General features: G+C 47.6%; 1 protein-coding gene across 2 annotated transcripts in view; it reads right to left on the bottom strand.

Annotated features, from left to right (window-relative positions):
• The window catches only part of PROM2 (prominin 2), a 60,800-nt gene extending 49,785 nt beyond the window's left edge, over window positions 1–11,015 (bottom strand). The window contains exons 1-2 of one of the 2 annotated variants that reach the window (XM_083179804.1): window positions 10,734–11,015; window positions 7,804–7,994 (exon numbers count right to left, since the gene is read on the bottom strand). In XM_083179804.1, the coding sequence (XP_083035930.1) occupies window positions 7,804–7,994; window positions 10,734–10,838 (296 nt within the window). In that variant the 5' untranslated portion in view covers window positions 10,839–11,015. The remainder of the gene's footprint in view (window positions 1–7,803; window positions 7,995–10,733) is intronic. The other variant, XM_083179805.1, reaches the window with a different exon arrangement.
• Between the last annotated feature and the right edge of the window lie 8,801 nt (window positions 11,016–19,816).

The following is a 19,816-nucleotide window of genomic DNA, read 5'->3' as shown; positions in this document are numbered from 1 at the left end:
CGCCTGTCGGCGCATGTCGGCTCAAAACACAGTGAAAAACCCCATGACGACCTTTTGACTGTCAACCTTACCCATGTCGACCTAATGACCTGTCGACCTAGACCCATGTCGACCTAGAACCATGTCGGCCTTGACTGATGTCAACCTAGACCCATGTCAACCTTGCTGCATGTCAACCTAATGGTGTCGACCAAATGCTTGTCGACTCAATGCTTATCGTCCTAATGACCGTATCCCAGTAGGGGTTGTTGGCACCAGGGCTGAATAGACGAAATCTGGGCCATCTGTCAACTTCTTGACTTTAGAATGCTGACAAAAATAATCCTAATAATAAATAAGACAATATAGAATTGATTTTGATATTATTCCAGATGAAAAAGTGAATGTCAGTTGGAATTGTTGGAGTGGTGCGTTCTGCACTTGTCTCCATTTACAGCAGCAGCAGGATCAGCCCTCAGACTGTTTGGTCCCCTGCTCTCCTCCGTGTCCTGGGTGTGGGCGTTCCTTTGTCCCCCACGCACTGTGCTTTGTCTGCTATAGACAGTGCTCCCTTCAGTGAGTGTCAGCGCGCTCTCAGTGAGGAGGAGATCTTTCGCTGTAAAGGCCCATACACACTTGAAGATTTTCATTTCAAAAGACTTTGCCAAAATCTGTGATAGATATAGCTATCACCAAAGTAGTGCATACACACTGAGCTATTTTCCCCAAAGAGCGAGAGATTTTCAGGAGGCGAAAGACTTTGCTGAAAATCTTTCATTATAAGGCTATTTACATAATGGGCTGGGTTTGAATTCCAAGGGTGGGAGCAGGGGCCATTTTATTCCTGTTCTTGGTGCCTGATGCAGAACTTATTGCTGAGCTGCATATATTCAGAGCCCAGCACAAGTAAACTCCACCCCGCGCCGCCCTGACCAGGCAAAATCCCACCCATGTGCACGGAAAACATTTCATTTCAATGAACAATTGAACAATTCAATGATGCGCCAGCTCACAACTCGCTAGTGAATCGGAATCGGCCTGGCAGCCAATCAGGCATCAGTGGCTCTTGATTGGCTGCTGGGCCCCAAGCTCCGATTGGCTCATGAGTCGCAAACCGGGGCATCATTTGAAATAGTCACACCACAGACGGATGGACCTGCTCTGAGATAGCCGGTTTTCCCACCGTTCTGCCCGGCTGTCTCCTTTAGCGATGTAGGCAGGGCCAGACAACAGGGCAAAGTGAGCTGACGGAACGCAGTTCCACCCCAGTCCGGCTCACTTTAACCCCAGGTGGCAGTGGTGTAACTAGGGCTCAGCAGCCCTAGCAGTGTCGGGGGGGGGGGGGGGGGGAGCAGGCGCCAAAGGAAAGCAGGGACACGGCGCTCAGAGAGGCTCGCCCTTACACACTGGCCGCCGTTCGCCCTTACACACTGGCCGCCGCTCGCCCTTACACACTGGCCGCTGCTTCCCTGTCCTATAATTGTACTACTGCCTGGTGGGCAGTGGTGCCAATAATATATACATTGCTGGCCCGTGGCAGCAATGCATATATTACTGGTATATGAGTAACATTGGTGGGCAGTGATGACAATAATATATACATTGTTGGCCTGTTGCCAGCAATGTATATATTACTGGCTAATTAATCATCATTGGTGCCCAGTGGTGCCAGTAATATACATTGCTGACCTTTGCCAGCAATGTATATATTACTGGCTAATTAATAATCATTGGTGAACAGTGGTGCCAGTAATATATACATTGCTGACCTGTGCCAGCAATGTATATATTACTGACTTAACATTGGTGGCCAGCGGTGTGCTCCGTTTTGAGCAGGTCGGGGGACTGGGCCAGCAGCGCTTTGTATTCTGGCCGGGATGGGAGAACCGGGTGATCAGCGGGGGAGCAGGGGCTGCAGGGCTTTGCAGCAGCAGCAGCCAGCCGGTCCGGAGATGATGAGCGGGGCGGCGCGGTGTGGATTAGGACCATCAACAGGGTGAGTATATATGACACTGGCGAGGGGGCGGGGGGAGGCAGCGGGGCGGGCCGCCGGGCTGAAAGTGGTTAATCTTTCATCCCGGGGCAGCGTACACACATGGCGATGATGGATGAAAAACCATCCATCATCGCCACATCTGCTGGTAAAACCAGCAGATGAACCACTTAACTAGCGATGATGCGGGAGCGCGCATCATCGCTAGTCGGCAATCTGGGGGGCATACACACTGGGCGATTTTCATCTGAAAATTGTTCAAAACTGCTGTTTTGACCGATTTTCAGCTAAAAATCGTTAAGTGTGTATGATCCTTAAGTGTAGTGACGGAGATTGCGCTGCTAGTGAGTACAGACAGGATGGCGCCATTACAGAACTAGCGTGTCCTGCACTCTGGCACTGCTGCTATCCCCGCTGGGTCCTGAGCTGTCACTCACCATCCGCCGGGAGAGTTCCCTGTGTGTAGTGCCGTAGCACTAGCCTCGCTGCTGTACTCACAGACCAAGACAAGAATCTACTACCATAGAGACCTCCATCATCCTCCAGCTACAGGAACAATAAGCACCTGTGCCATACACCTGTGTACACCTGCGTGTTATTACATGCTAAAGTATTCCTGCAGTTAACCCTTGACTACCCTGATAACTGTGCTTATTACTAAATAAACCACAATTTCTGGTTCAGCCTCCAAAAGTGTGTCATCTAACAATACCACAAGCGCCACTATATACTCTGCCAACAGGTTATGTGCCCAGATCCCGCATCTTGGAAAATTAACCCTTTAAGTTGAGTGATAGCACTGAACACACAGGCACCTCTTAATGTGACATTTTATAGAAGAGTTAACGAGAAGTAGAGCACCGGGTACAGAATGAGCTTTACTAATACCCCTTTCACACCAGAAATGCAGGGACAAACCCAGGAATTACATTCTCGGGACAAGCAGGGACATTCCCGGGTTGGGACCCTTTTACACCAGAAAAGTCCCTGCATTTTCTGGTGTGTGAAGGGGGCGGGAAGGAGGCCGGCAGGAGGTGTGGAGGAGGTGGGCAGTCGGCGGGATGGTGGTGGAGGTGGGCAGGAGTTGGTGAGAATACTCACCCCGGTTGCTTGTCCTGTCCGGCCGGGGATCCACACAGGCGGCGGCGCAAATGACGGGACAGGCGGCTAATGAAGATGACGCAGCTCTCCGGCACCCTCACTGCCGCCGGAGAGCTGCGTCATCATCATCCACCGCCTGTCCCGTCATTTGCGCCATCTGCCTGCATGGATTCCCGGCCGGACAGGACACTGAGGACCACCAACCTGGGTAAATATACCCTACCCCATTCACACCAGCCAGGTCCCCAGGTTGAACCCGGGAACAACCCTGCTACCTAGCAGGGTTGGATTGCCAGCAAATTAGCCCGGTAATTTGTCCCGGGAAACTTTCACACCAGCGGTAGTACCAGGTTGTTCCCGGACTCAACCCGGGAATTTAGGCTGGTGTGAAAGGGGTATTAGCTAAAAGGCTCGGAGAACTACCACGTGGAAGTTCGCCATGGAAATGCAGATTAAGAGGGAAAAGCTATGGAAGGTCATGGTACAGTCAGGAGAAAGTACAAACCCAGATAAGGGGGACAGAGCCATCGGAACAACAGGTTTTGTTGTGGAGCAGCATGTCTATTCCTTAATTAGTGGGAAAGTGTTGGCTAAGGACATGTGGACTGCCCTGTAAAGTGCTTATGAAGATAAAGGTCTGATGAGAAGAATAAGTTTGAGGCGCATGCTGTATGGAATGAAGTTGGGTGCCTGCAAGGATATGAATGACTACATCGATAAGATCTTGTCAGTAGCTCAGAAGTTGTCATCTGTAGGAGCACAGGTGGACGATGAAGAAGTAGCGATGGTGATGCTGCAGAATCTGAATGCAGAATTTGACTTTTTAGTAGTTGCCCTAGAGTCAAACGACACCAAGCTAATGATTGAAATTGTAAGAGCCAAGCTACTGCAGTACCAGGAGCGTATTCCCATTAAGACCATATCTGAGGGTTCTGCTTTGATCACAAAGGGCGCGAAACCTAAGAAGCACAAGTTCAAGTGTTTTCTATGTCACAAGATAGGACACAAAGCTTCAGATTGCAAGATAAAAAAATATCAGTGGTGCGCAGCAGCGGCATGACAAGCAAGACTACCCTGTTAGCTCTGTGCTCATTACTAAATAAACCACAATTCCTGGTTAAGCCTCCAAAAGTGTGTCATCTAACAACACCACAAGCACCGCTATATACTCTGCCAAAAGAAATATAGGGTGATATGTATCAAGCCTTCTAAAGAGTGGAGAAGGAGACACATGGAAAGATATCCATAACAATCAATCAGCTTCTACCGATCATCTTATAGTGTACTTGATAAATACTAGATAGAGCTTATTGGTTGCTCTGGGCAACATCCTTTCTCTTTTAAAAAACATGATACCTATCCCCAATTATTTTTGTCACCTATAAATATGATAATGTGACACTTTGGGGCTTAAAGCTAATATTCCAGCAGTGGCGTAAGTATAAATTTTGCTCCCCCCTGCCAAAAAGTTTGTGGCGCCCCCCCCCCCCCCCAGGCTCCTCTCAGCCTGCTTCCCCAGCGTGTGACGTGATGACGTCACACACATAACGGAGAAGCTGAAGCAGGATAGAGGAAGAGAGACCAGCATACACTGCTGCTTCCCTTGGCTCCGACGCATCCCAGGCCCCCCTAGCACGCCCATCCGCCCGCTCATCCTGTACACAGTAGCCAATAGCTGGCTCTGTGTACAGTCAATTGAATCAGTGGGGGGATTTGCCATCTCTGCCATGGCCACACCCGTGCTGTGGCTGACCCGTCTCCAGTGCTCAATCAGTGGGCAGCGGCAGGCAGCAGCATGTCGATGCGTCGAGCGGGTGCCGGTGCCCACACAGACCCCACTGCTGCTTGCTCCCCCAAGCGGCTGCTGGGGCTGCCTTACAGTAGTTACGCCACTGTTTAATTCCAGATACCTTGATGCAACCCTGGCTGGCACCAGCCATCGTTTTGGATTACACCATAATTATCTACTGTACATTGAATATTTCCTCTCTGACGATGTCTGGTGAGGAGAAGCAGGTGGGCAGTGGTGGGCCGGAGCCATGTTAATGGCATCATTAGAACACCCCTCCTTATGGGGAAATGCCACGCTTGGACCCTATTTGCAATGGGGTGGGGCTAAATTATGCAATTAGCATAAACTCAGTATGGTTCCTTTTGATCAGTCTCACTCTGCAGATGGATTAATAGACGATGGGCGAGATATAATGCCACCTTGTTAACTTACAAGGCATGGTTTTGCCTTGTAAGTTTGTTCCCCTTTTAAAGAAACATCCGAGTTCGGTGGACATCTCGCAGTGCCGCTGAACTCGGGCGGCATTAAATCTCGCCCAATGTATAATTGTGATTAAAGGGCCTGAAACACAGTGAAGCACTCGCACATCGCTGGCTGCCTCCTGGCGGCTGCACAGCCAGGAGCAGGCCAGCGATGTTTTTGTGCCGCAGTGGCTGTGTAGCATGTCACACAGCTGCTGCGATCCTCCTCCTGAGTCCATTGCCACCCCCCCTCCCCCACACGGTCCCTTGACGCCCCCCACTGGCTCTGAAACGGCATTCGTTCCTCCGATAATCACCAGTGCTGCGAATTTGCAGCCCAGCGATCAGGACTTGAACAGTTCCAACGTCTTAGAACAAAAAAAAAATGAACATTGCGTTATACAGTATATAGCAGGTCTTTATTGCAAGCTCTCCATATGTTGCATTGAGCGTCTTTGCAACAGATGAAGAATGAAACGCAGAGTGTTCTAAATATAACGCAGATGAATAAAATGAAATGAGCGACGTCTCCATATTTCCCTGTCATCAATGATCCCCAGTGTCTGTTAAATTATAATAGATGTCGCAAAATAATGCAATGAATGGACTTCTGTAATCCACTGCTGCCTTCACCTCTATGTGACAATGGGGAATGCAGGTTCTTCCAGCAACGTAGAACTTATATTTAACCTCTGATATGCTGGCTGGCCCTGCAGCATTAATGGAGTCTTTAGTATCTGGCCGTCCACTGAGACCCTGCTTGTTCCTGTGTGTTTCAGGTGCATTAACAAGCTCTCTAAAAGACTCCCGGGCTCTTTAGAGGTAAAATGAAATGACGGCGGTTCTGAAATGGGGTCAAGTGACAGTGGAATGACAGCCCTGCCTGCCACACTCACTACATCACATCCTTGTTGCTGGAATAACTACAAGGGAATCCGTTCTCCAACCAGCCAGAACCCGCTCCAGATTTACTTATTCAGCTATGAAGAGCTGGCGAGGATGGTGCAATTCTCCCAGCACTGCATTAACTGTTTCATTTGCTGCTCTGAAGCCAGCAGGACTCTTCACTATGGAGGTTATTCTGGTTAATTCAAAAGGCTGAGAATTTCGCAGCTTTGCAAGTCCACCAGACGCCGCCCGCACTGCCGCCCACCCCCCTCCCTCGCATGCGGTGATCCCCCGCAGGCATGCCAATGGATGTTTTGCATAAACATCCATTCACAGCCTTGGGTGCAGGGGACAAATCATTCAATGGTCGGCAACCGTCGAATGATTTCTCCAGCGCTCGCGGATCTGAGGCACCTCTGTGGTGTCTCAGATCTGCGGGTGCCCTGTGCGGGCAGCCAGCATGCGCTGACGTCAGCTGCCTACCCCTCGTACCAGCATCACGGGTGAATTACCATTGGAATGCCCACCGTTTTTACACTGTGCATTCCCATGGGTGAATCCCCCGGCCCGCCACCCCCCCGCCCGCACTGTTGTGTGTGAGCGCCTGGTGAATAACCTATTAGTTGTGGCCGCTCGCACACAGTGGCTGCACATGCGCATAAATAACTATGCGCATGGCAAGTCGACAAAAATCGTTCCCCTGTGAGTACACACAGGGGAGCGCGTCAATCAGAACAGGGCCCTATGTCAGTAATTCTACTCTTTGTTCCCTAGATGTTGTGTTGTAATGTAACAATGGAGTCATCAGTCATTAGAGATTACAGCCCAATGTTACAGATGCTTTGTCTCACACAGGTTACTGTCTAGTTTCACAATGAGAACGGAATGGAGCTTACTGGACATTTTCTGTTTATATTTCCTTTTACTTTTCCTTGTATAATGTTGCAGTAGAACCCATGGTTATAAGACATTCTGCACAGTGGTCTTGAGGTTGACACATAATAGGTTGATATCCACTGAAGGTCAACATGGTTTAGGTCGATATGGCCAAGGTCGACAGGGTTGGAACATACTTGCCTACCCTCCTCGCCACCGTGCCCGCAGCGTGGCGAGCGCAGCGAGCCCACAAGGGGCTTCATTACGCTCCCCACACTGTGCAGTCGGGATTCCAACGTCTGAGTAATGACTGTCGGAATCCCGACCGTCGGGAAAATATACCACACCCTGATCCACAGTGTCAAAGGCAGCAGAGAGGTCCAAGAAGATGAGCAGAGAGAAGTGACTGCTGGAATTGGCCAAAAGCAGGTCATTGGCCCTCATCCTGCCCACTTCACAGTGAAATGGATACAATGAGACCATACAGGAAACTGCAGTACCATATGGAGGAAGGTGGGGCTAAATAATGCAAATTCACATCATCCAATGCCGCAAACCCAAGAATCGTGTCATTTTGGAGGCTGGGTCTAGTCATGCTTCTCACACTTTCAGGAGATTTTACATGTAGGCACGTATGGCACAACATAACCTAAAGTATTACATGCGTGGAACCGTCCATTGTTACTACATGTGCTATATCAGTTTCCACTTACAATAAGAAGCACAAGGTGAAGAGTAGACCAAGAAACACGGGGGTGGGCTGGCAGATGTATCCCTCGCACGGTAAGACCCTTCTTCCACGACATTGGAAGATGCAGAAGGTCAATCCGAACACCAGCATAAATATGGAGAAAAGAATTGTGATCACAGCACACGTCACGTATCCCGCCTCATACTTCACCAGCTGCAATGAGAAAAGAAAGTGTACTGGGACAATCCATGTTATCAGCCTGCTCACGTCTCTGCAGTGTCATAATAAGTGATAAGTGATCTGAAATCCCCTAAAATATATTTTGACCTTTTGACCGCATCAACCTATTGCCTGTTAACCTTTTGGGGGGTCAGCCTATTGACTGTCTATCTATACACTGTCTATCTAATAATCCACACCCATATGCAGGGCCGCCGAGAGAGGGGGGGGGGGTACTAATTACCCAGGCCCGGTAGAGCACAACATATGAAGACTGCAACATTCATTTCCTTGAATTCAGGTACAGTATACATGCATGACGTTATCCCATCCATAAAGATACAGTTATCAGATTGAATCTCATAATCTTTATAGTAAGTGAGGTATACCACCTCAAGCAATGGAACACTCCACCCATCTATAAAGAATAAAAAGATACCTTTATAAGAGTTTCACTCACCCTATATCAGTGAGTTTCGGCACGCCCTGATCATCCCCATCGCATTCCATATATCTTTAATGAGATATTTTTTTCGGTACTTGTTTCCTAGAACGGCGCCCATCGCGGGCATCGCATGTACAACGCATGCCATTATAATGGCATGCGATGCGACCGATGCGATGTCCGCGATTTTACAAAGAAATGCATGGTAAAATGTAAATCGCGTCGGTCGCATCGCATGCGGGCAAAAAATCGCATGCGATGTGACTGACGCGATTACCGATTTTACATAGGGAACAATGTTAAATGGCCCAATTGACCCGATTTCACATAGGGAACAATGTTAAATGGCCCACAGACCCCCAAATAGCCACCCTGAAGTGTGAAATGGCCCCCCCAATTGTTAACGCCACCCCACGATCAACACCAACCCGAAGCGTGGCGAGTGCAGCGAGCCCGCAAGGCGCGGCGGTACGCGTCCTCTGACCTTTTAATACCCCCACTATCCACGTCGGCATGGAGTTGAGAATAGAAAGTGTGGCGAGCGCAGCGAGCCCCCGAGCCCGAAGCGTGGCGAGCGCAGCGAGCCCCGCGAGGGGACGCGGATACCTGTGAAGCCCGCGAGGGGACGCATATAGCTGTGAAGGTATCCGCGTCCCCTCGCCACGCTTCGGGCTCGGTGGCTCGCTGCGCTCGCCACACTTTCTATTCTCAACTCCACGCCGACGTGGATAGTGGGGGTATGAAAAGGTCGGAGGACGCGTACCGCCTCCCCTCGCAGGCTCGCTGCGCTCGCCACGCTTCGGGTTTACGTTGATCCTGGGGTGGCGTTAACAATTGGGGGGGCCATTTCACACTTCAGGGTGGCTATTTGGGGTTTGTGGGCCATTTAACATTGTTCCCTATGTGAAATCGGGTCAATTGGGCCATTTAACATTGTTCCCTATGTAAAATCGCGGTAATCGCGTTGGTCGCATCGCATGCGATTTTTTGGCTGCATGCGATGCGACCGACGCAATTTTTTTCCTTGTGATGCCTAAGATCAATATCGTGGGCGCCGTTCTAGGAAACAAGTACCTTTTTTTCTTATATAAGCACCATTCATTGTATTACACATTGTGGTATTTGTACCTACAGTATGTTTCATATACTGTACCAATGAGGACAATCCTAAACTTATACGTGAATTCTCCAGCAGTTAGAAACATAGATCGATATTAGATGAGTATTATTGTGACTATCAGACACGTTTGTTGATGTTTCTATTTACGGTTGTTTGTCTAGAAGAGAAACCGTATGACTGAAATAAAAGATGTGGTTTATATCTCTAGGAAGGGGCTGGCAAGTAGGGCGGGGGGCATAGTTCTGTTAGTTATTTATTTAAGGGGGTGGAGGTGTTACAGGCCAAAGCCTTTTTGCTTCCAGGCTTCCCATCCCCCCTCCCAGTTTGTTGAATGTGTGGTTTTTGACGTTGGCTGTTTTGCATCCGGAAAGAATGGCACCATGCGAGGGGATGTACCAGTAGGAGTGCAAGTGTTTAGTTGAGGTGCACTCTCTTTCGTTGACTGGAAGAAGGCTATACCACCACAATAGGGAGGGGGGGGGGGGGGGGCAGTATCATCACCCAAATGGGTGGGTAGTTAAAGTAGAAGGTTCTGTGTTGGTTTTTTTTTTAGGTTTTATATTTATACTTGTGCACTCTGGGCCGATTCCTGGACATCCTTTCATTGCCACCATAAATCCTTAAATAATAATACTTTGATTTTATTAAGCCATTTCTCTTCCACAATCTATATCTCAGTGCCTTTATTTACTTTAGAATTTAAGGTTAAGGGCCAGATGTATCAATCTTCAAAAAGTGATAAAGTGGAAAGTGATAAACAACCAGACAATCAGCACCTAACTGTCATTTTTAAAACACTATCAGTAACATGGCAGTTAGAAGCTGATTGGCTGGCTGTTATCACTCTCCATCGTATCACTTTTTGAAGCTTGATACATCTGGCCCTAAGTTATCTGCACACATGACACACCTCCTCATCCAATAAAAAATGTCCATGATCTTTTAAGATAGCGCCACCTCTACCTGTAGAAATTTCTTGGGTCTTAGCGATAGATCCTGTGCGTTGACATGAGGCTGAAACCTCTTACTGAAGCCCTGACATTTCCCCAGCTCCTCATTGCTTTATACATTATATTCTTAGTTGATCGTCTTGCATTTCAAGCTGTTTCAGGAGAACCCAGACACCAGGGATGCTGATTCTTAGTTGACACTACAGTACAGTACTTACTTTGCCAGTTTCCAGGGATGAGGTATTTGTGAGAAGCACTCGTAGCAATTCTAGGAAATAAAATATATCACATGTAACTAGGAAAGATGCATTAGAAGGATACATATGCTTTCATGTGTAGCGTTTGATTCATCATATTACAGTTAAGGTCCATACACACTGTGCGAATTTGCCCAGTGTGTATGGACATTGATGATTGCTGAAATCGCTGGGCTGAAAATCGCTGACTAGCAGGACTATGGAAAGCCATTCAGCCTGGTGATGATGTAGGAGCACACATAAGCCCCTCCCCGGTTGTTGCCTGCCCATACACCAGTGATTTTCAACCTTTTTACCTTGCGGCACAGATTTTAAAATTGCCAAGGCACACCATGAGATCCCCACAGGGAAAAACACATTGGCCCCCACAGGGAAAAAAACAAACCTATTGCCCCACATATAAAAACAATCACACTGGTCCCCACAGGTAACATAAATAAAAAACATTGGCCCTCTAAATGAAAGGAAGAGACCAGTAAATAACAGTTGAACTGGTGGTGGCTGTAAACTGGTTTGGGCATCTCCAGATCTGGGGGCACATTTGAGAACAGCTCAAGGCACACTAGTGTGCCACGGCACAGTGGTTGAAAAACACTGCCATACACACTGGATGGCTTTTGAGGTGAAAGCAGCTCAAATGACAAAACTGAGCTGCTTTCAGCTCATAGTCACCCAGTGTGTATGGGCCTTTACAGGCAGCTAAAATCATCTTCTACATTGCATTGTACTGCAAGGGACGCACTGACTCTCAGCAAGCCACCTGTCATCTACTTTGTCTGTCTGGTGCAAGTTTCTGATTGGCTTCCGCGATTTATTCCATATTTTGCATATACTGTAAATGCAGTGTTACTACAGTACATGAGCCTTACACGATAAACTCTGAATACTGTACTATAGCCTACAGTACTGCACTCATCTCTCCTCAAGGTAAAGTTAAATAAGTAACTGCATTCATCTCTTCTCAAGATCAGACATTAAATGCCACCCCATCCATATTTTATCATTACTAGACACTAAATACCACTCCATTCATATCTTCTCATTACTAGACACTAAATACCACTCCATCCATGCAAGTTGCCAAAGCCATTCACCAAGGGGTGCTGCACTTGCGCATAATAGACCATGCGCAGTCACCAAAACATTGGGACGAGGCCAAACTTGCTTTATTGTGAGTAAACCAGAATCACCCCCTAAATTCCACTCCATCCATATCTTCTCATTACCAGATAGATACTAAGGACCGGATTCAGTAACACTTGCTAAGCAGCAGTCATTCGCTGCTTGGCAAGCAGCTTAACGCCGCCCGGCCGAACAACACCCCCCCCCCCCCGCTGCCGAATCCCCTTGGTACCATGCGAGGGGATGTACACGAACCCCGAAGGGGAGAGAAATCATTTGATGGTTGCCGACTGATTTTTATTCCCGCTGGAGTCCGTGGAAGAGGGGGCGGGCGCTGATGTCATGCAGCATCAGCCACCCGCCCCAAACAGGCATCGGCCTGCCTGTGTTTCCAGGGGAATGCCAGGTGTTTTCAAAACACTGAGCGTGCCTCTGCTCTGGCCTAGCTCATTGAGCCAGTCCTGATTTTAGAAATTCAGGGGGTCAAACAATTGGGGTCCCCCCATACATCTATGACTAGGCTCATGGGCTGGTTCTGGTTCCAAAAATACGGGGGAAACAATGAATAGAGGCCCCTCGGATTTTGAACATCCAGTACTGGGCCCAAACAGTCAGCATAGGAAACTTTTTAAATAAGTTCCCCCGGCCATAGCAATAACCCCTGACTGAGGGCCTGGGCTGTCCCCGGTGCTCCTGGGCAGTGAGCCAAATAGCCAAAATGTGTAAAAAAATAGACTAATAAGCTATTGGGTTAAGTTGTGGAATTACAAGTCCCAGCAATCCTCCCCTGCATGAAAACTTTAATTCATACTACATTCACTCATATATAAATACCTATAGGTTCCACCATAGATCACGTCCTCTTTGGTCCATGTAAGCATCCAGTGGTTAAAAAAACAAACCAAGTCCGGACACCATCACGAACTGGAGGAGTGTGGCTGATTGGCTGTTCCCGGCTCCATAGAAAGCCATGTTAAAGTTTAACATGGCTTTCTATGGAGCTGCGAACAGCCAATTACCTGTTACCTGCAAGGCACCAACCCCCCCAGTTCTAGCACTCCAGGCTGCAGCCTAATCAGTCTATTGGTTAATCCAGCATTGATAATATTACAGTGCACAGATCTCTCCTAAAGTGAGCACATTATTACACTGCACATCTCTCTCTTGAAGGTAGCACAATATATTACGCTGCACATCTCTTCTCTTCTGAAGTTAGCACATTATATTACACTGCACATCTCTCTCCTGAAGGTAGCACATTATATTACACTGCACACATGTCTCCTGAAGGTAACACATATTACACTGCACATCTCTCTCCTGAAGGTAGCACATTATATTACACTGTACATCATACCTCCCAACTGTCACGATTACAGCGGGACAGTCCCGATTTTCGGGTCCTGTCCCGCTGTCCCACCCGCGGCAGGCATTGTCCCGCTGTGGGGGGTGGCAGTTGGGAGACCCCCCAATCTAGTAGAATAGACGCTGTGCACATGCGCACAGCGTCTATTCTCGTATGAAAATGAGGTCGCTGCTAATTAGCATAAGCCGCACCCTCATTTGCATACGCCCCACCCCCTTTTTGGACACTCGTGCGGCTTTGCCACGCGAGTGTCCCTATTTCATCAGCACAGAAGTTGGGAGGTATGTTACATCTCTCCTGAAGGTAGCACATTATATTACACTGCACATCTCTCTCCTGAAGGTAGCACAATATATTACACTGCAGGTGTAAGGCGGGTGAGAGGTAGCCCAGAGAGAAGGATGTTGCAGTAGTCAAGGCGGGAGATGACAATAGAGTGAATGAGAATTTTGTGAATGAGAATTTTGGTCGTGTCAGTGGAGAGGACTGGTCTGATGCGTGAGATGTTGCATAGGTGAAAGCGGCAAGACTGTGAAAGAGCACGAATGTGGGGGGTGAAAGAGAGGGAGGAGTCAATGATGACACCGAGGCAGCACGTTTGGTCGGTGGAGGTGATCTCGGTTTCACCAATGCTGATGGAGATAGTGGGAGAAGAGGGGATGTTCGGGGGATGGAAGATTAGAAGTTCAGTTTTAGCCATGTTTAGTTTCAGCGTTGGGTCATCCAGGCTGAGAGGGCCGTGAGGCATTTGGAGACCTTGGACAGGAGTGATGGGGATAGGTCGGGGGAGGAGAGATAGATTAGGGTATCATCAGCATAATATTATATTACACTGTACATCTCTCCTTAAGGTAGCACATTATGGGCGAGATTTAGTGGGTTTGAGAAAATGTGATTTTTTTTCTCAAATCGCCCTATATCGCCGGTTTTTAATATTGCATTTTCGCATATTTCATGTGGTGTGTATTCCGGCATGAAAAGTGCGAGAAAGTGCGATATAGGGCGATTTTCGGAATGAAAAAGTGTGAATTTTTGTCATGAAAAGGTGCGATTTTGTTAAAAAGTGTGATTTTGTGATAAAAAAAATAAATAAATTGGCGTGAGGTCCCCCCTCCTGTACATAACCAGCCCCGGTCTCATTGAGCCAGACCTGGTTCCAAAAATACGGGGGACAAAAAGCGTAGGGGTCCCCCGTATTTCTGAAACCAGCCCCGGACTCTTGGACCGGTCCTGGTTCCAAAAATACGGGGGACAAAAAAATCTGGGGGTCCCCCGTATTTTGAAACCAGCACCGGGCTCCAACAGCCCACAGTGTCATGCCACAGCCGGGTGACACTTTTTACATAAGGTCCCCTGGCCGTACCATGAGCACCGTGGCTGGTCAGCCTTGGACGGGGTACCTGGAGGAGTGGGGACCCCCCCCAATAAAGGGGTCCCCCCCAGGCTTCACCCGACCAGGACTGAAGCCCGGGGCTGTCACCGGCGTCCCTGGCCATTGGATGCCGGCCTGATAGGGTTAAACTCACATTCCTAACATTGCTTAATACAGGAGAACTACAAGTGCCAGCAGACCTCCCCCGCATGCTGGGACTTGGAGAACCACAAGTCCCAGCATGCGGGGCATTAATGGGCCCGCTGGGACTTGTAGTCCACCTGTAAAAAGAATGTTAAAAGAAAACACACACACAGAAAAGTACAACTTTATTACATACACATACACACACCTCACTTTTACACCGCTATACATACCGATCCAGGATCCAGCGCTGGTCTCTCTGCAGCAGAGCCGGCTCCCCCCGCACTGACAGCGTGGACAACCGGCTTTCTCCGATGCACCTAACAGCTTCTGTCGCGCTGTCCCAGCGCAACAGAGGCTGAGAGCGTCTTCGGCTTATGCGTCTCCATGGAGACGCATAGCTCAGCCAATCAGGGCTGAGCTATGCGTCTCCATGGAGACGCATCGCCCAATCACGCTCTCAGCCTGTGTCGCGCAAATACCGCATTTTGGACGATTTTCACATCTCATTAATTATGCAAATTCGGAAAAAAGTGTGAAAACGGCCGTTTTTGCGATAAAAATCGCAATAAACCCAACATCGACCTCTAATAAATGTCACCCTATATAATGTCACACATGCCTCCTGAAGGTAGCACATTACATTACACTGCACATCTCTCCTGAAGGTAGCACAATGATTTACACTGCACATCTCTCTCCTGAAGGTAGCACAATGTATTACACTGCCCACATGTCTCCTGAAGGTAATACATTATATTACACTGCACACATGTCTCCTGAAGGTAATACATTATATTACACTGCACACATGTCTTCTGAAGGTAGCACATTATATTACACTGCCTACATGTCTCCTGAAGGTTACATACTATGTTACATTTTGTATTGTATTGCTCTCTGCTCTGTAGCTACTACTGCTAAAAATTGTTATTGCACATACAATATGTGCACAGGTTAAGACATGTCCACACATTCCTGCTACTTCATGCTGAGACGACGCAGTGTCATCATTATCTGTCTTATGTTACATTACAGATCTAACACTATGCAGGTTACTGCTTCCTATATCTCTATTTATTGTAATCTGTCTCTATCCGCACACATCAAACACTTGAACTTGTCAGTGCCTCTTACCTTGTGGGAATGGGTTTGGCTGCACTGCTTTCAGAAACAGCCCCTGCATCTGATACAGCCCAACCAGAGCATCAGCATCTCTTCTTATAATAGACATATTCTGATTGACTCCAACTGCATCAAATGTTAGTGTCTCATTGGCCAGCGGGCATGTCTGGGGAGCCACCTGTCCCACGTTATAGAGTAGGACACAGATCACCCAGTACATGAGTAGGTCCAAGGAGCCCATGGTGGAATCCAAAAAACCCATCTTCCCACCAGATGGAGATGGCACCAGTGTCACCGCTCAGATATAAGAGGATCCATTATACAGACACAACACTCTCTTGCACACCACTGGCACATCTGTCATTGGCTGAAATGGATCTGTAGCTGAGAGCAGTGACACTCCTAGACCTACTGTCACGTCGAACATATGTTTCGTTGAACCTGATGTACCTGTTTATTTCAGTTGGGAAAGGCCCAGTATTCTGTATGAGCATCCCAGACTTTACCTGCACAGCTGAGTCACAGATACATAGCAGAGAATCTGATTAGTAATTAACAATGACATGTTTTTGAATCATAACTGCTGCTACGCTTTCTGCATTCCCGGGGATGGATCATCGCATGACGTCCTACTCATGTGACCCAGGCTCGTGTTCAGGATGTAGCTGATTCATACAGTGGCTTCCAGAGCCGTCTTTAACCAATTTGATGCCCTAGGCAAGATATTGGCTTGTGCCCCATAGCACCGGCACTAGATCCCCATCTGACCCAGCACCACACTCTCAGCAAAGCACCCATCACCCAGCAGCACAGATCACAGCAGAAGCCTGCATCACCGATAGTAACCCATATTTTGGTACCCTGTCACAGAAACAGCATTGGCACCCCATCCCCATTTAAAAAAGGGACAGTTTGCACAGAAGGTCCACATCCCAAAAAAGTGGAGTATTATTACTGGAACTATTACACTGTAGTGCAGTCTTATTCATATTACATCACACAATATTGCCCCTTATTCACATTACGTCATTGTGCCTTATTTACATTTTGTCATATAGCAGTATCCCTTAGCTTATACATGTTACACTATGCTGTAGTGCTCCTTCCTCACAATGCAACCCCCTGTAGTGCTCCTTATTCACATTGCAACACCTTGTAGTGCTCCTTATTCTTACTGTGCAACCCCGTAGTGCTCATTAACACTGTGTTGCTCCATAGTTCTCCTTATTCACAGTGTGCCATCCTGTACTTCTCCTTATTCACAGTGCACCCTCCCATAGTTCTCCTTATTCACATTGCACTACCTGGTAGTGCTCCTTATTCAAACTGTGCCACCCTGTAGTGCTCCTTATTAACACTGTGCTGATCCGTAGTGCTCCTTATTCTGCATAGCCCTGTAGTGTTCCTTATTCACACTGCGAAACCCCATCAAGCTCCTTATTCACACTGCACCATCCCGTAGTGCTGCTTATACACATTGCACCACCCCGTAGTGCTCTTTATTTACGCTGCACCACCCCATAATGCTCCTTATTCACATTGTACCACCCCATGGTGCTCCTTATTTACACTGCATCACCTTGTAGTGCTCCTTATTCACACTGCACCAAACAGTAAATATTTACATTCCACCACCCCATAGTGCTCCTTTTTCACAGTGAACCAACCTGAAGTCCTCCATATTCACATTGTGACACCCAATTGTGCTCCGTATGCACATTGCGCCTTCCCGTTGTGTTCCTTATTTACATTGCGCCACCCTGTAGTGCTCCATATACACATTACACCACCCAACAGTACTAATTATTCAAATTGCGCCTCCGGTTGTGTTATATATTAGCATTGGGCCTCCCCATTATGGATAAAGATAGAATTAACTGTGCTTCTTAATTGATATCCATCGGCATGGAAGAAAGATCACAAAGATGAAGAATGAAATATTATATTTAATATAAATAATTATACATACATATTGACTGGTCATATAGAATTTAATTCACATAAAAATATATAATATAATATTCTTTAGATATTCATTAAGTAATATACCCTATGGTGGATAATTATAAAATCAATACATTAAGTTTAGAGGTTATTAGCTGGGATCATGTCTCTGTGACAGAGTTCAATCAAATATTGAAATGAATATTCAGGTATAACTGTATGCTCCATATTCACATTGTGCCTCCCCATTGTGTTCCTTATTCACACTGCATCTCCCTGTTGTTCCCGGTATTCACGTTACACCTAACAATAGTGCTCCTTACACACATTATGCAACACAGTAGTGCCCTTTGTACATGTTACACCATACAGTACCTATACTCATAAAGACACACAGTAGTAGCACCTCTTATATACATAATGACACTCAGTAATGTCCCTTATACAAACTGCAAACCAAGTGCGGCATACTGTGCTTCTTTGCCTTGTTGCTGGGTCCCGTTCAAGAGAATGGTAAGTGGGTGCAATGACTAATGGGTACATGCTAGGAGGCAGTCCCTGCCTCTGTTTAGTAGACCAGCCATTCATTAATAAAGCGGCGAGAGTTTGTGCTGCTGAGCTGGTGGTGGCCATGTGTGTGAGCTGTGCTCCATCACGGTGCATAGCTGCTCTGGTGGGTGGAACTGGAGGCAGAATTGGGCAGAGCTGTGGGATTAGCACCAGCCTCCCTTGGTGCCATGGAGTGGAAAGAGTCAGGTGGAGCCTGAGGTGAACCTGGATGGCAGCTAGGCAAGTCTGACTGTAATACCCCGACAGGGGGGAGACAATTCTCCTCAGAGGCACACTGCAGCAAGAGGACCTGTGACAACAGCACTGTCCTCCATCTATATGATACTGAACTCTTCACAGGTAACCTCAGCATTCTGAGCCCACAACTTAAAAGCAGTTTTTAGAGAGAAATGCAAGAAACTCTCATGTAATTACCTCCTCTAGTGACTGAAGGGTACCTCTATATATACTGGGGGGTAGTGCTTGTCCCTCTTTATCAGTGAATACATACAGATGGTGGGCTGTCAGGATGCTGGCTGTAAGTAGACCAACAACAGAATCTCAATGATCTGACTCTCGACAGGGGCTGGGTAACTATACTAACCCTCTCTTCCTAACCCCTATCCCTTCCTACCTCCAGGCTAACCCTAACCCTTCCCCCTGCAACCTGAAGGTGCCCATATACTAGTAAGATTTATCTTCAGATCTGGCTGGTTGGAACAAAAACATGGTTATGGATGAGTGACAGTTTGTCAGTTTTCCAGCATTTCCAAGCAAATGGTCAACTGTCATTTGCTCTCATCCATAACCATGTGTTTGTTGCAACCAGACAGATTAATCTGCGTGTGTATGGCCACCTTAACCCTAACTCTACCCCTTAGTGCCTAACCCTATCCCCCAGCAACCTATTCATAAGCCCCCCATAGCTAACTCACCCCAGTGCCTAAAATTAACTGTCCCTCCCAACCGCACATTAAGACACCCCTCAAATTATTTGTTACTATTATGCTATATAGCGCTTTACAATAGAGTTTTGAGGAATTATCTTGTTAGTTGCAATGTGTTGCAACATTATATCTAATGTAAAGGTCGGTGAAACTAATACAGAAACAGTGTGGACAGGGGTCAGCTTACCCACAGATATTCTATACCCTCCATTATGCATACCTCACAACTGTCCCGGTTTTTGCGGGACCGTCCTCTTCTTTTGGGTCAGTCCTGCACCCGCCCGGGGCTGGCTGTGTCCCACCGTGGTGGTGGGGAGCACTTGGGAGTCTCCCCTGCTACCTGCTGTGGGGGAAAGATGCTGTGCACATGCGCTATTCACTGCAGAAAGGGGATGGTGGCATGGCCAGCAGCTTTCACATTGCTCACCATACCCCCAACCAGGAGACTATGCCACCTAATTTTGGGTATGCGTCA

Source organism: Crinia signifera, chromosome 4 (genome assembly GCF_055691185.1).
Source record: "Crinia signifera chromosome 4, ASM5569118v1, whole genome shotgun sequence".
Lineage (NCBI taxonomy): Eukaryota > Metazoa > Chordata > Amphibia > Anura > Myobatrachidae > Crinia > Crinia signifera.
This window is presented reverse-complemented; position numbering and strand designations above follow the sequence as displayed.